The sequence below is a fragment of the Dermacentor albipictus genome, chromosome 7 (assembly GCF_038994185.2).
Source record: "Dermacentor albipictus isolate Rhodes 1998 colony chromosome 7, USDA_Dalb.pri_finalv2, whole genome shotgun sequence".
Classification (NCBI taxonomy): Eukaryota; Metazoa; Arthropoda; class Arachnida; order Ixodida; family Ixodidae; genus Dermacentor; species Dermacentor albipictus.
In genome coordinates this window covers 142978895-142993995 of record NC_091827.1, presented here as the reverse complement: position 1 = coordinate 142993995, position 15101 = coordinate 142978895, and the positions used below count along the sequence as shown (strand labels likewise).

Here is a 15101-nt window from a genome sequence, read left to right as displayed (position 1 = left end):
CTCATTTTCTCTTAGTTTCTTCTCGCCACCTTGCAGGTTTCCGCAGAACTATTACGTCAGGCTAAACCACACTGAGGATGTGTCGGCGGGTTTCCCAGCCGCTGTGAGGGAAAGTCAACTTCTTGGGGCACTTTTGCTTTTTTTGCTTCACATTCAATATAACGGGAGTCACTGCTATTGTTATTCGACGTAAACAGGTTCGATACAGTCCGGTTCAGCTGCACATGGTGTTCTACAAAAGGGTAAACGGGAGTCAGAAAAGTTATATAGTCAAACCTCGATATATCAAACAGCACGGTGATTGTGAAATAGTTCGATATTACCAGAATTCAATATAAAAAAATCACATAAAAAACGTGTCGGGACCTTCTGGAAATCAATGAACCAAGGGCACGATTGGGATCATTGTTCAGAGTGTGCGTTCGGTTGCGCCGCACACAATTGGCCTAGGCCGCTTGCTTTGAATGTGTATTCCAAACAACGATCCCCGATCGCGCCCCAATCGTGGTGCAGTAAATGCTCACTCGAAGCTTCACACAAAGTATTTATTTGGCTGAAAGTACTGCAGCAGTGTAGCCTGCTTCTTATTGACAGCCACATGCTTAAACAAAGAATCCTCAACATAGTGTAAACGATCCACAATATAGGCCGGTGCTTTCTACTGCGCTACAGTAGTGGCGTAGAAGGGCCATGGAAACATCAGTGCTTGCAGGATCAACCTCGGCAGTGTCTTCGTTTGGCCACTACTGCTGCGATCTCCAAGTCCATTAATCGAAGCATTTTGAAACACTGTCAATAACGAAGTATTAATTGGCATCTGCTAAGGCCTATCTATGAGTGAGCCCAGTGAGCATGTGCTTTCACACGTCTCTGCGGATGTACACTGCCACTCCTCGCGAGGCGCAGCAGGCACAGAGCGCGGCACCAAGGAAGAGTCAGTGTGGCAAATGCAATGCGTCGTTGTCGTTGCCGAACTAGCCAAGCTGCCGCATGCGTACACCGCTACGTTCAAATGGTGCCCTCAGCGCAATCGATGTGCACAGCTATAATATGTAGGAGTCAGGAATGCCCTTCACGCCACTGCTATCTTCGAGGATGTTGCGGTAAAGCTCACCGCTAGCTAACAGAGCGCACGTGGTCTGGGGTGGCGGAGTTCGATAAATCTATTTTACGTCCGACCCCGTTCGAAATAAAAATTTAAAAGGCATGCGATTTTCCAGGTGATATAGAAAGTGTTCAATATATGCAATTATTAAACATATCTGTGTTCGATATATCGAGGTTTGACTGCACTTGGTCCTGCACCATGAACGATTACATTAGAAGTGGTCCGTACTGTAAGTGAAGATGTTTATTGCAATAGGGTTTGTGGCGATAGCTGGGAATGATAACCTGGGATCTGCGAGGGGATTTGCTGGTGCCAAAAGAGGAAATTGAGTGTGTGCCGGCATTTCCCCGTGACATGGGCGGGCGAGTACTGCGGGGAAGCTGCAGTGGCAGGCACCTACACTGCTCTTGATTGTGGCTGCCCTGAGCATTTTCTAAATCACATGGGATCTGGCAGCCAGAAAACTTGTACAATTGCAGTTTGGCGATGTACTGAACATTAGTGCTGAAAGATTGTGTTTTCTAGGAACATAACAACTGGCAAAAGAGAAGCATAACTGTATTGGGTCATTTCTTGTGTTCTCGATTGCGAACGTTTGCATGGGGAAATCGTATGAAATGGGATCATATAAACAAGGGTCTGCTGTAGTTGAACTTGTCTCAAGGAATTTAGTGCTATGTAGTTGAGGTAGGTTAGTTAACAAATTTGCACTCCGCTGGCAAGGTTCAAGAAATAGTGCTGCCCCAAGAATAACCAAAGTGTGCACGTACCTCGTCGTACTTCTGCTCCAGCAGCTTCTTTTCCCCTTCCTCATCCTGCAGCTTGGCTTGCAGTTCCTTCAGTTTGGCTTGCATCTGAATGTACGTTGCAAGGTCCAATAGAGCGGCAGCAGCCGAATAAATACAAGAGTTTAACCGATCAAGACGCAATGCGAGCCTACTTCCAGCTGCTGCCTCCACCTAGAAACTTCCCAAATGTCCTTGCAATGTGACTGCATAGATTACTGCTCAGGTTGAAACAAGGCAGGACCATGCTAACCAAATGAGCTTCCTTACAGACAACATTTTTGACCGACTGTTTTCATGTGCGCTAATTAAGTCAAAACCCTCTGAACACTAGAAAAAATATTGGTAAGCTTTGGTGCACCCTAATAATGTAATACCATGAAGCAGTTTCAGTCTGAATACCAAGGAGTTCAGTCTTTAGACCCTTCAGAATACAATGCACAGTTAAACCTCGACATAACCAAGTTGCTAAAATCAGCAATCTGCTTACGTTAATTACGTTATACTGAAACTTAATGTTCCATACAAATAAGTACAGTCGCCAATAGATTTTTCTTACATGGAAGAGGCTGCAAAATTTGCCGACTTAATGAATTCAAATGAGGAAAAAAAAACAAATTTTGTTAACTCTGAGAGGCTGCGACGAAAGATAAGTGTGTCGACGGCATCTTCACATTGGAAGTCTGATGTGAAGTCAGCCATGCTTTCGTGCCCACTCTGCCCCTGCTGCTGATAGCCTGCAGTGAGATGACGCTATCGTAAAAAGCCTCAACAGTGGTAGCAAATGCTTCACCTGCCTCCCGCTTCAACATGTCTCCGAAACTCTAGATTACACAACCTCCAGCACTAAAGGCACGGGAAGGCAGCGCACACGATGCCAAGCCACCTCGGCATGCCCGTGCTTGGCAGACAACCTCCAAAACAGGGTGTGCAGGCTGCATGGCTGCTTGCAGGCAGCTGCTTGTAATTCAACCATTTGGCCATCTGCATCCGCGAAAGCTTGAATTTGTTGTCTTGGTATTCCTTCACAACGGCACTGAAATTTTGTTATACTGAAATCGTGCACAAACACACTTCGTTTTAAATACGTGGTGTTCTATGGACAAGAAGTTATAAAAAAAGTGAAATTCTTTGTTATTTCGAGAACTTCATTATATTGAGGTTTAACTGTCCTACATTTCCACAAATAAACAATAAGCTAGGCTCAAGTTGGTTCCCTAAATTCACAACATTGTGGCACCAGTGTGGAAACTTCAAGGCCGTGCCGCTATCCGTCTTTCTCTGGTTACAAAGACTCCCATCGCAGTAAGGGCTGCCGTTTTCGTATTGTGGAAGCATAATTTACTAATACAGCCCAGATTAAACTCATATGTAAGTCGTTTTTGCACATGCAGACACACACAAAAAAATATCCAGTGTACTTCAGAAGTTTTTGAAATTTCTGCATTGCCTTAAAAGGCTTATTGAAATTTGAACATTTTGGCTTCTGCCTGCAAAACGCCTTTTGAACATTGTTATTCTCACTTTTTTTTGGCAATAATCCCACTTCTGACGAACTTGCTACTACCTGGTCAGACATGTATATTCCCACATGGCCTGATGTTAAAAAAAATTAAATTATGGGGCTTAACGTGCCAAAACCACTTTCCGATTATGAGGCACGCCATAGTGGAAGACTCCGGTAACTTTGACCACCTGGGGTTCTTTAACATACACCTAAATCTAAGTACACGAGTGTTGTCGCATTTCGCCCCCATCGAAATGCGGCCACCGTGGCCGGGATTCGATCCCGTGAGCTCGTGCTCAGCAGCCCACCATCATAGCCACTGAGCAACCACGGTGGGCGCTGACCAGATGTGACATCAAACCACAGAGTTCAAACAGTTGCTCGCACCAATAGATGTCCTACAACAGTCTGACAACTCTGAGCACTGAAGAAGTAAAACGAAGCACTATCAGGTTAATCCGAACTGCACTAAGAATGTACATCTCCAAGAAATTGAGTTCACCTTATGTTATGAGTAGCATAGCAGCTACATCAAAGTCACATAATGACATGCTACAACGTGCTGTGCATCCTTGAATAACTGATCAGCAAATGCAATTGGAATGCATTACCCTCAGAGTTTCATACCAGGATTGCTAAAAAGAAATCCACTGTTCCTATAGGTCAGTCACTAGAGAATCACGGGTGGTACATGGATTTGTCGACAATTTCTGTATGTCAAGTCCCAAGCTGTCGAGCTTAAATGTTTCTAAATGTCATCCACTGGAGGGTAGCATGAAGCTAGAAAGGAAACCAAAGTTAAGGCATCTTCAGATGATCTCTGTGATCCTTCGAATTCGAGTGCTGCAATTCTGGAGGCACTCTGCATCCAAGTACAAGATATCTTGTGCCAATTTAACAGCCGGTTGCTTTTAGGAGTAGTGAAAAGGGAGAAAGCGAAAGCTGAAGTGAACTGCTGGAAACAGACCCCATGCCATTTTGATAATACAGTGAAACCTTGTTAAACCGGAGTCTGTCGGAGCTCGAAAAAAGGATGCATAAACGGTAGTACTGCTTAACTGAAATAGCATGAGATCGCCCACTTACCTGTCAAAAACGCAACTCACAGGGAGTGTGACGAAAGGAAAAAAGACATGCAGTATTTATTCACTTCGCGCAACAAAAGTGTTATTTTCGTTTGATGCCGCCGTGGCCTAACAGCGACAACCGTGGCCTCAAACTTACTGAAGCTGCGAGCCATCGTTTCGGCCAACCCCCTGTTCTTGGCAAACACACGCATGGCATATTCCTCATTGGCATTGAATATACTGTGTGCAAGGGAAGCATAGCAGAATATGAATGCGCTGGGGTGTGTTTGGGAGGCACTCTGAGATCATGAACAGCAGGTTGCCATTATCCCTCAAGAGAAAACTGTATAATAGCTGTGTCTTACCAGTACTTACCTACGGGGCAGAAACCTGGAGGCTTACGAAAAGGGTTCTACTTAAACTGAGGACGCAACGAGCTATGGAAAGAGGAACGATGGGTGTAACGTTAAGGGATAAGAAAAGAGCCGATTGGGTGAGGGAACAAATGCGAGTTAACGACATCTTAGTTGAAATCAAGAAAAAGAAATGGGCATGGGCAGGACATCTAATGAGGAGAAAAAATAACCAATGGTCATTAAGGGTTACGAACTGGACTCCAAGGGAAGGGAAGCGTAGAAGGGGGTGGCAGAAAGTTAGGTGGGCAGATGAGCTTAATAAGTTTGCAAGGACAACATGGCCACGATAAGCACATGACCGGGGTAGTTGGAGAAGTATGGGAGAAGTATGCCCCGCAGTGGGCGTAGCCAGGCTGATGATGATGATGATGATTCTCCGTGCATGGGCGCGGTAGCGCTGTAGATGTCATGGGGCGCCTTTTCCATTGCAGAGTGCTGTTCTCGTCATGATGACTGAATTCATGAGGCTGATGTAACGCGCAGCTCCTGCCACTGTCAAGCCTGAATTCCCTGTGCTGTCACTTTCCGTGTCGTGCTCATCACTATCGCCAGGCGACACTTCGGCAACAGAGGCAACGATGGCGAAAAGTCGAACCTCATAGCTGACATCTCTTCGCAGTCGCAGCAGCGGTGCCGAGCAACTTTGCATTCCAAATGCCACACACCGTAGTCAACAGTAGATCCCTGTCGCATGCCAGCGTCGACTTCTTTGTGTCATGTTCGATAGCACAAACAATGTCTAATTTTTCTTCTAATGCTGAGCATCCAGCGTCTTTTTTTTTTTTTAATCCAAGCTTCGGCATGACACGAGTCCTTGTTTGCACGATGCCACAATGCTCTCTGGCATGGCACAGAAATGATGGTGATGTTGATGTGGCTTCACGTGCAAACCAACAGGGCACCTGGAGGCCGTTGTTCTAATACGCAATTCTGAACTCTGAGGCTTGTTGTTCTGCTGGGAGACCAGTTGGAGATAACACACTGTCATGTTTGCGCGTCAAAAAGTGGAAACCGATGCAAAAAAGTTAACCGATGCATTTGCAATAAGCTGGTACGGTTTAGGCGGATGCAAAACACATTATGTTCAATGGCTGCTGAGTCGGGGATTTGACTTTACTACTTTTAAGACGAAACTACTGTTTGTCGATACAAGATGTGGACGTGCTCAGCAAGCTGCGCTGCAGTGACCATGGGATGGTAAGAACTCGAATTAGCCTAAACCTGAGGAGGGAACGGAAGAAACTGATACATAAGAAGCCGATCAATGAGTTAGCGGTAAGAGGGAAAATAGAGGAATTCCAGATCAAGCTACAGAACAGGTATTTGGCTTTAACTCAGGAAGAGGACCTTAGTGTTGAAGCAATGAACGACAATCTTGTGGGCATCATTAAGGAGTGTGCAATAGAAGTCGGTGGTAACTCTGTTAGACAGGATACCAGTTAGCTATCGCAGGAGACGAAAGATCTGATCAAGAAACGCCAACATATGAAAGCCTCTAACCCTACAGCTAGAATAGAACTGGCAGAACTTTCCAAGTTAATCAACAGGCGTAAGACAGCTGACATAAGGAAGTATAATATGGATAGAATTGAACATGCTCTCAGGAATGGAGGAAGCCTAAAAGCAGTGAAGAAACTAGGAATAGGCAAGAATCAGATGTATGCATAAGGAGAAAGCCGGCAATATCATTACTAATACGGATGAGATAGCTCAAGTGGCTGAGGCGTTCTGTAGAGATTTATACAGTACCAGTGGCACCCACGACGATAATAGAAGAGAGAATAGTCTAGAGGAATTTGAAATCCCACAAGTAACGCCGGAAGAAGTAAAGAAAGCCTTGAGAGCTATGCAAAGGGGGAAGGTAGCTGTGGAGGATCAGGTAACAGCAGATTTGTTGAAGGATGGTGGGCAGATTGTTCTAAAAAAACACACCACCCTGTATACGCAATGCCTCATGATCTCGAGCGTACTGGAATCTTGGAAGAATGCCAACATAATCTTAATCTATAAGAAAGGAGATGCCAAAGATTTAAAAAATTATAGACCGATCAGCTTACTGTCCATTGCATACAAAGTATTTGCTAAGGTAATCGCAAATAGAATCAGGAACACCTTAGCCTTCTGTCAACCGAAGGACCAGGCAGGATTCCGTAAAGCCTACTCAACAATAGACCATAATCACACTATCAATCAGGTGATAGAGAAATGTGCGGAATATAACCAACCCTTATATATAGCTTTCATTGATTGCGAGAAAGCGTTTGATTCTGTCGAAACCTCAGCAGTCATGGAGGCATTACGGAATCGGGGTGTAGACAAGCTGTACATAAAAATACTGAAAGATATCTATAGCAGCTCCACAGCCACCGTAGTCCTCCATAAAGAAAGCAACAAAATCCCAATAAAGAAAGGCATTAGGTAGGGAGATACAATCTCTCCAATGCTATTCACAGCATGTTTACAGGAGGTATTCAGAGACCTGGATTGGGAAGAATTGGGGACAAGAATCAAGAGAGAATACCTTAGTAATTTGCGATTCGCTGATGATATTGCCTTGCTTAGTAACTCAGGGGACCAATTACAATGCATGCTCAGAATCAGGGTGGGTTTAAAAATTAATCTGCAGAAAACTAACGTAATGTTTAACAGTCTCGGAAGAGAACAGCAGTTTACTATAGGTAGCGAGGCACTGGAAGTGGTAAGGCAATACATCTACTTAGGACAGGTAGTGATCGCGGATTCGGATCATGAGACTGAAATAATCAGAAGAATAAGAATAGGCTGGGGAGCGTTTGGCAGGCATTCTGAGATCATGAAGAGCAGGTTGCCATTATCCCTCAAGAGAAAACTGTATAATAGCTGTGTCTTACCAGTACTTACCTACGGGGCAGAAACCTGGAGGCTTACGAAAAGGGTTCTACTTAAACTAAGGACGCATCGAGCTATGGAAATAGGAACGATGGGTGTAACGTTAAGGGATAAGAAAAGAGCAGATTGGGTGAGGGAACAAATGCGAGTTAATGACAACTTAGATGAAATCAAGAAAAAGAAATGGGCATGGGCAGGACATCTAATGGAGAGAAAAAATAACCAATGGTCATTAAGGGTTACGGACTGGATTTCAAGGGAAGGGAAGCGTAGAAGGGGGTGGCAGAAAGTTAGGTGGGCAGATGAGATTAAGAAGTTTGCAGGGACGACATGGCCACAATTAGTACATGACCGGGGTTGTTGGAGAAGTATGGGAGAGGTATTTGCCCTGCAGTGGGCGTAACCAGGCTGATGATGACGATGGCTGTTTAAGCGTATACGGTTTAACAAGGTTTTACTGTGATAGTATCTGCAAACGAAACGAGACTCCTCCATTTACAAGCGCGCAACTGTGGAAAAGGGCGGAGTCATTTGATTGGAAAGCGACCAGATTTTTTGCTGCTATGAAGGCCATACTGGTATCGCCGACACTGATTGGGCAAACGGAAACGAACATCTGAATGCAGCTGGAGCGCCCCTTCTAGACATGAATGCAGCTTTTTGCACACAAGACGAGGACGAAGAAGAGGCTGAGACACACGAGCACAGACTTGCTTTATCTTGACGCAGGTGACCACATATACAGCAGAATCTGTGACACAGCATGTGTGCGCCGTCCGCAGAAAATGCCTATTACTGCGCAAGAAGGATAGCTCCTTGCTGGAAAGGGCGATGGACGGTTTTGACACACAGGTGTCACCACACCTGTCAATCGATTCCGCTTCAATGATTTCCAGGGTTAACTGATTACGATTTCTGCCGGCGATTGAGCATGCACTATAAACCAGTTTACATGGGACCGTGTTTGCGGCGTTTGCCTGGTCACGCATAAAATTTCTATAGAGGGCGTGTAAAAACCCCCTTTCATTTCTAGCACACTGTAGCGATGCTCCCGTAGGCAGTCATCGTCCACTCTGACCAACAGTTATACCCACAGTTCAAAGGCAGATTCTAAACTATTCCTTCTGCCCATTAAACGAATTTTGACTAACGTCTCTTTTTGCAAGCAGGCTCTTTGGGGCACACACAATAGTCAATCTGCACAAAGATTGCAGTTTATCGGGAGCGAAAAAAAAAAAAAGAACACTTTTACATTGGCCTGCTGGCCAATCCTTTTCAGTCGGTGCGATATGCCATGGATATACGGAACAACCACGACGTTTTTGTAAAGCGTGGAAGACTGAGTGCAATTACTTGGCATTAGTTTGCAACACATTTAAAGTACCTTAGCAAAATGAGTTGGAAGGTGGGTTTTCGCTCTTAGTGTTGTGTAGCGGGTTCACTTCCTTTCATTGTTATTGAGAATTTTTAACGCTGTACATATTTCTCAACAGATTGGATAGGTGTGTTTTAACGTATACTAGACGTGAAGTAGCTGATGTTTTTGATGCGAGTACTAGCATAGAGAACACACTCTGTAAGATTCAGAAAACTCACTAAAGAACTGAAAGTTCTAAATTAGTTATGGTGCTGTTCACTTTTAGTGATTCCGAAGATAAAACAAATGTAGTTAAACTAAATTTACAATGACAGAATTATTGGCATCCAAAGGCACAAGCTCATAAGCTGTTCCTTGATGAAGTTATTCAATCATTCCAGTTACAGAACTAGCCATAAAACCCACATTTCAGAACCTGAGCATGGTGAGCAGGTGAAAAGCATGGCTACCTGCAGATTAGTGCATCGCTTATCGAAAACAAAGCTAACTACTTAATGGCAACTTCTTTACCAAGCATTGCCAAGGGCATAAGAAAAAGAATGTGAATCTACGAACACAATGCAAGGAAAACCAAATAAACAGCATTTCTCATTAGCACCTTTTTTTTTTGGTACCAGTCAGATTTTGCCATTTGAGTATAATTTATCAGGTGACAGACTGGAGAAGCAATCGGTCAGTTTAGGCTTAGTTGGTGCTTGTTGAAGAGTAAATGTTGCCAAAACATGAAACCAAATGTTGCCAAACATCGACAGAAGTGACTCACTTTTCTTTTTTCCTGTCCGTCTGTGTTTCTGGCAGCAATTATATCCTCTCAGCCATTTTTTAACTGGTTATATGCAAGTCAGAACAACCACCTGGACTGATACTTGGAGCACATGCGAAACACAATGCAGAGCTCTGCAACTGGTACAAGCGAACAAATATGGCTATTCAAGCCCTTCCTTGTGTTGAGAGAAGGCAATTTTACTCAAGAGAGAATGAGAGTGTGTAGACCCACCTGAACATCACCGCCTTCTAAGTTGTCTGTTTTTTTCCTCAGAAACCTTCACATGGAATGTCAATGCAGTTATCTTTCTTGGGAAACCCCAGTTTCTTGCTTGTGCTACTAATCTCGTAGATTGCACATGACCTCTCTCAATTCCATTCGTCCTATTCATCTACATCACATGATTTCTGTTAAAGGATAATCAATTTTTTTTTATATTACTGCTGCTACTAATACTACTGCTGGTATATACACCCTGTTTAGGGACTACAAGGGATATTTGAGAGTTTCAGCGCTTCTGTAAATGTATCGCAGTTTAGTGAGTACAGTCAGCAGAGAAGTCTGCGCGAGCAGCCGAGTTGGTGGTGCAACTTGCGGCCTAGAGTTTAAACATACCGGACACAGAGCTATTATTGAAGCAACATTCTACTTAGAAGTTGGTGTAATGAATTGACAGTGACATTATATTAATAAGCAGTTATTTTTTTGCATTGCAGACAACACTTATGTAAAAGAATGATTTCTACCATACTGTGGATGGACACAGTGTAACAAGATAGCAACTGCAGTACATAGGTCAGGTATTCCATAAATGGTAATACATTTACATAGAAGCTAGAACTATCCATTGGTTTTGTCCCTTACGATTCATGAAAAATTTAAGCATGAAAGAAAAAGAAATTCATCAGTGACAATGAAAAAAAAAAGGCCTTAGGAGACATGCAGTTGATTTCCCACCGTCTGTGCAAAACATGACTGCCCAGCGTGCGTGCCATTCCCCCTTAGCAGCCAACACAGCCTCCTGCTCGTCCATGCGATGCCATCCAGCAGTCTAAAGGCGACAACCATCAGTCCCAGGCAGCCCCGCCTCCATGTGCCGTCCACTGGTGCGTCATCCCTCACCTCAGGCACACAAGGTCACTGACCCTTGATAGCAGTGTACTACCTCATTCACTAGGCTGGGCAATGTCCGCTCTACGCAGGAGAAGGCAAACTGCACACCACATACCTCGGACGTCGTCTGCACACAGAGAAGACCAGAAGGCATATACATACACACTTAGGCGCACTGCATACTTTAAAGCTCTGAGAGATGTTACAAATGGAGCCGAAATATTTAGTCAGCAAGAAGGACAACGAGCAGAAAAGTTGAAATCTGAGTTGTCTGCTTTATTGCTGTTAACTTGAAAACGGTGTGAAATAACAATAAAAAGGTGATGTTAGGTGCGCAATTTTTATTGCGACAGCAATTATATGGACACTCTAGGTGAATTTCCTTCATCAGTATCCCCGTGAGGCTCCATATAAAGTCCAAGTGCGATAAGATCATGACCGCAGGTCGTATGCTGCAGGTGCAAGGAAAGCATGCAAGGGTGAGCCGCGAAGGCTTTCTGCAGCGGCGTCTTCTCGTGCGCGTGGTTGGAGGTCAGGGTAGTGTGCACCTCTACTCTGGCTGAAGCTGTGCACATTTTATCTTGGAGGTAATACGAGCTGGGTACGAAGGCTAGCCAAGCCGAGATAGCTGATGGCTTCGTATGCGCCATGTTCTCACGTCTAGTGCGCACTGAAGCAAGAGGTGGCGGCACGAAGGGGAATTGGTTCGCTGCTGATGCCGCTCTTCATCACAGAACGTTCTGAAGGGAAGGCCCATGGCCATGTTTGCCTGTGCCAATAAGATATCGGGCAAATGTTTAGAGCAGTTTACACAGTTGGTAAAACAATGTATAGCTGCATATCACTACAGCAATTAGTGCTTTGCCTTTTGAGTTTATATTTTGTTAGTTATAACCAGGGTGTCGAACCGAGCGCCAACAGAAAACTGTACCGAAACTGAAATTCTCGGCAGAACTGAACCCAAATCAATAGAATGTGCCTGAACTTGAACTGAACCTGAACTGGAAGAAAAATACGGTTACCAGTTCAGCATGAAACACTTCAAGCATACAACGCAACAATGGGTGCTTGATAGTTTGCATGATCATTCGAATAACTGCTTCAATCAGAGCCCCCCCAATTAGCAGATTGTCACAACTCTGAAGTTGTGTGCAAGAATGGGGATAGACGATGAGTCATCATCATCATCAGCCTGGTTACGCCCACTGCAGGGCAAAGGCCTCTCCTATACTTCTCCAACTACCCCGGTCATGTACTAATTGTGGCCATGTTGTCCCTGCGAAATTCTTAATCTCATCCGCCCACCTAACTTTCTGCCGCCCCCTTCTACGCTTCCCTTCCCTTGAAATCCAGTCCGTAACCCTTAATGACCATCGGTTATCTTCCCTCCTCCTTACATGTCCTGCCCATGCCCATTTCTTTTTCTTGAATTCAACTAAGATGTCATTAACTTGCATTTTTTCCCTCACCCAATCTGCTCTTTTCTTATCTCTAAACGTCACACCCATCGTTCTTCTTTCCATAGCTCGTTGCGTCTTCCTCAATTTAAGTAGAACTCTTTTCGTAAGCCTCCAGGTTTCTGCCCCGTAGGTAAGTACTGGTAAGACACAGCTATTATACAGTTTTCTCTTGAGGGATAATGGCAACCTGCTGTTCATGATCTCAGAGTGCCTGCCAAACGCACCCCAGCGCATTCATATTCTACTGATTATTTCAGTCTCATGCTCCAGATCCACGGTCACTACCTGTCCTAAGTAGATGTATTCCCTTACCACTTCCAGTGCCTCACTACCTATCGTAAACTGCTGTTCTCTTTTGAGACTGTTAAACATTACTTTAGTTTTCTGCAGATTAATTTTTAGACCCACCCTCCTGCTTTGCCTCTCCAGGTCAGTGAGCATGCATTGCAATTGGTCCCCTGAGTTACTAAGCAAGGCAATATCATCAGCAAATCACAAATTACTAAGGTATTCTCCATTAATTCTTATCCCCAATTCTTCCCAATCCAGGTCTCTGAATACCTCCTGTAAACATGCTGTGAATAGCATTGGAGAGATCGTATCTCCCTGCCTGATGCCTTTCTTTATTGGGATTTTGTTGCTTTCTTTATGTAGGGCTATGGTGGCTGTGGAGCTGCTATAGATATCTTTCAGTATTTTTACATACGGCTTGTCTACACCGATTCCGTAATGGCTCCATGACTGCTGAGGTTTCGACTGAATCAAATGCTTTCTAGTAATTAATGAAAGCTATATATAAGGTTTGGTTGTGTTCCACACATTTCTCTATCACCTGATTAATAGTGTGAATGTGGTCTATTGTTGAGCAGCCTTCACAATAGACCATGTTTACACCATATTCATATCGGTATGTGCTGTTAACTACGGCCACCTCGACAGAGACACTTGCATTTCTGAATCGGCCATGCAGTTGTGTTCTGCAGCTGAAACCTTGCTTTAACGGGCTCCGTGGAAACAAGATTTCTGGTGAAGCTCCCGATTTGGCTGTTAGGTCTAAGCTAGATAAACATTCAGAGTGGAAAAGACAATGTCATTGAGAAGAGATATCAATGAGATCAGCTGCTCGACTTACTGCAACCATACCACTGCGGTTGCTAATGAATGCTGTTGCCTTTTCAGTGAGCAGTAACTGCAGCTGTAAACGGCATGCAAAATCTAGTTTTGTTACATGCTATGGTTCAAACCATTTTTAGTGCTTAGCCATGCAGAACACAATGCTCTTTGAACTGTAAAAATTGGGGGTGTGCGTATACAGAATAGTAGATTTCGAATCAAATCAAGAAATAAAAGCCAAATATTGAATCAGAAAATTTTTCATGTAATTTATTGCTTACAAATTTTGGACAAGCAAATATGGTGCTGTACATGCTCCGAAGTCCACTAGCATTGCATAACAAAAATGTACAGCACGGTCTGCTTTCATTAAAAGGAACATCAAATTAGTATGCCAGCACTGATTACAGCTGAGCTCTAGAACAAAGGTGTGGAAAATATTTTTTGTTAATGGAATTTCTGTTGAATAGAATCAACTGCTTTCTTTTCCTCTAAAACTAATGAATTAGTGACTTTCTGCTGTACTGAATACCAGTGACATTCTCAGTTTATTAGTGGACCTGTGTTTTGCAGCAAGCCTTTATTGTATAGAAAGTTTTGCTTTCCAGTTTTTCCCCAAATTGGAGAAAGGCTATTACAACTTTACAGCAGGTGAGTAATTTTAAGGAAAACGATTCCTTTTGTGTCAAAGACGCATGCGCGAGTGAGATTTGCAAACCATGATGTTAGGACCACTTAGAATCGACATTATATTGCGCAACCTATGACGATCAGCAAAATGCGCAGAGAGTGGCTAAATCAACAGATCTCTTAGGCATCAAAGCTTTACGAAAAGGACTTTGCAATACACTAGTGACACAGCCTGCACATACTTTCTAGTGACAACACTAGAAAATATAACGTGGACAAATTACTAACATCTGCACATGCCAAAATTGTCTCTCTGTAAGCCTACATACATACAAGCTTGCTTATAATCTTGCAAACGTATTCGGGGGACCTAATACGTGAAATAGATGTTAGCACTGCACACTCCCTAACACTACAAATGTTCAAGAAAATATCTGCAGAAACTTACAAAGGGCGTTGCCAAAACGGGCTTTTTTTGATGATGCAAAATTTTCACACAACAGGAACAGAGAAAAGTGACGAGAAGGTTTCGCAGTATTCATGCAAAGAATAAGGAACAAAAATGCACGTAGCGACACCACTCGTAAAGTTAACACACAGTTTTTGATCACGCCAGAACGACCGTATTTGTGCCCATTCCTTTCGTCTACATTTACAGTTAGTATTTATTGCATATTTTTGTTTGTATTCCCGGGAATTGTATTGCGAGCGCGGCGGTAGCAGGGCCGTCAATTGCTTCCACGCACGAAATGTTCAAACCATATCTGACTGATCGAAGACGGCACTACTGAAGGTTAAATGAGGCATACCATTTCTGACTTCCTAACGTATGTTCAACGAAGTCTGTTGAGTGAGACTAGCTTAGCAGGGCTCTTTGTGGAAGTATCAGA

At 43.7% G+C, this 15101-nt stretch overlaps 1 protein-coding gene across 14 annotated transcripts in view; it reads right to left on the bottom strand.

Moving 5' to 3' along the window:
* The window catches only part of LOC139047307 (ribosome-binding protein 1-like), a 396181-nt gene that overhangs the window by 81829 nt on the left and 299251 nt on the right, over window positions 1–15101 (bottom strand). For 8 of the 14 annotated variants that reach the window (XM_070521128.1, XM_070521124.1, XM_070521121.1 and 5 more), the window contains 2 exons: window positions 11061–11135; window positions 1879–1962 (listed from right to left, as the gene is read on the bottom strand). In XM_070521128.1, the coding sequence (XP_070377229.1) occupies window positions 1879–1962; window positions 11061–11135 (159 nt within the window). The remainder of the gene's footprint in view (window positions 1–1878; window positions 1963–11060; window positions 11136–15101) is intronic. The other 6 variants (XM_070521125.1, XM_070521129.1, XM_070521135.1 and 3 more) reach the window with 3 other exon arrangements.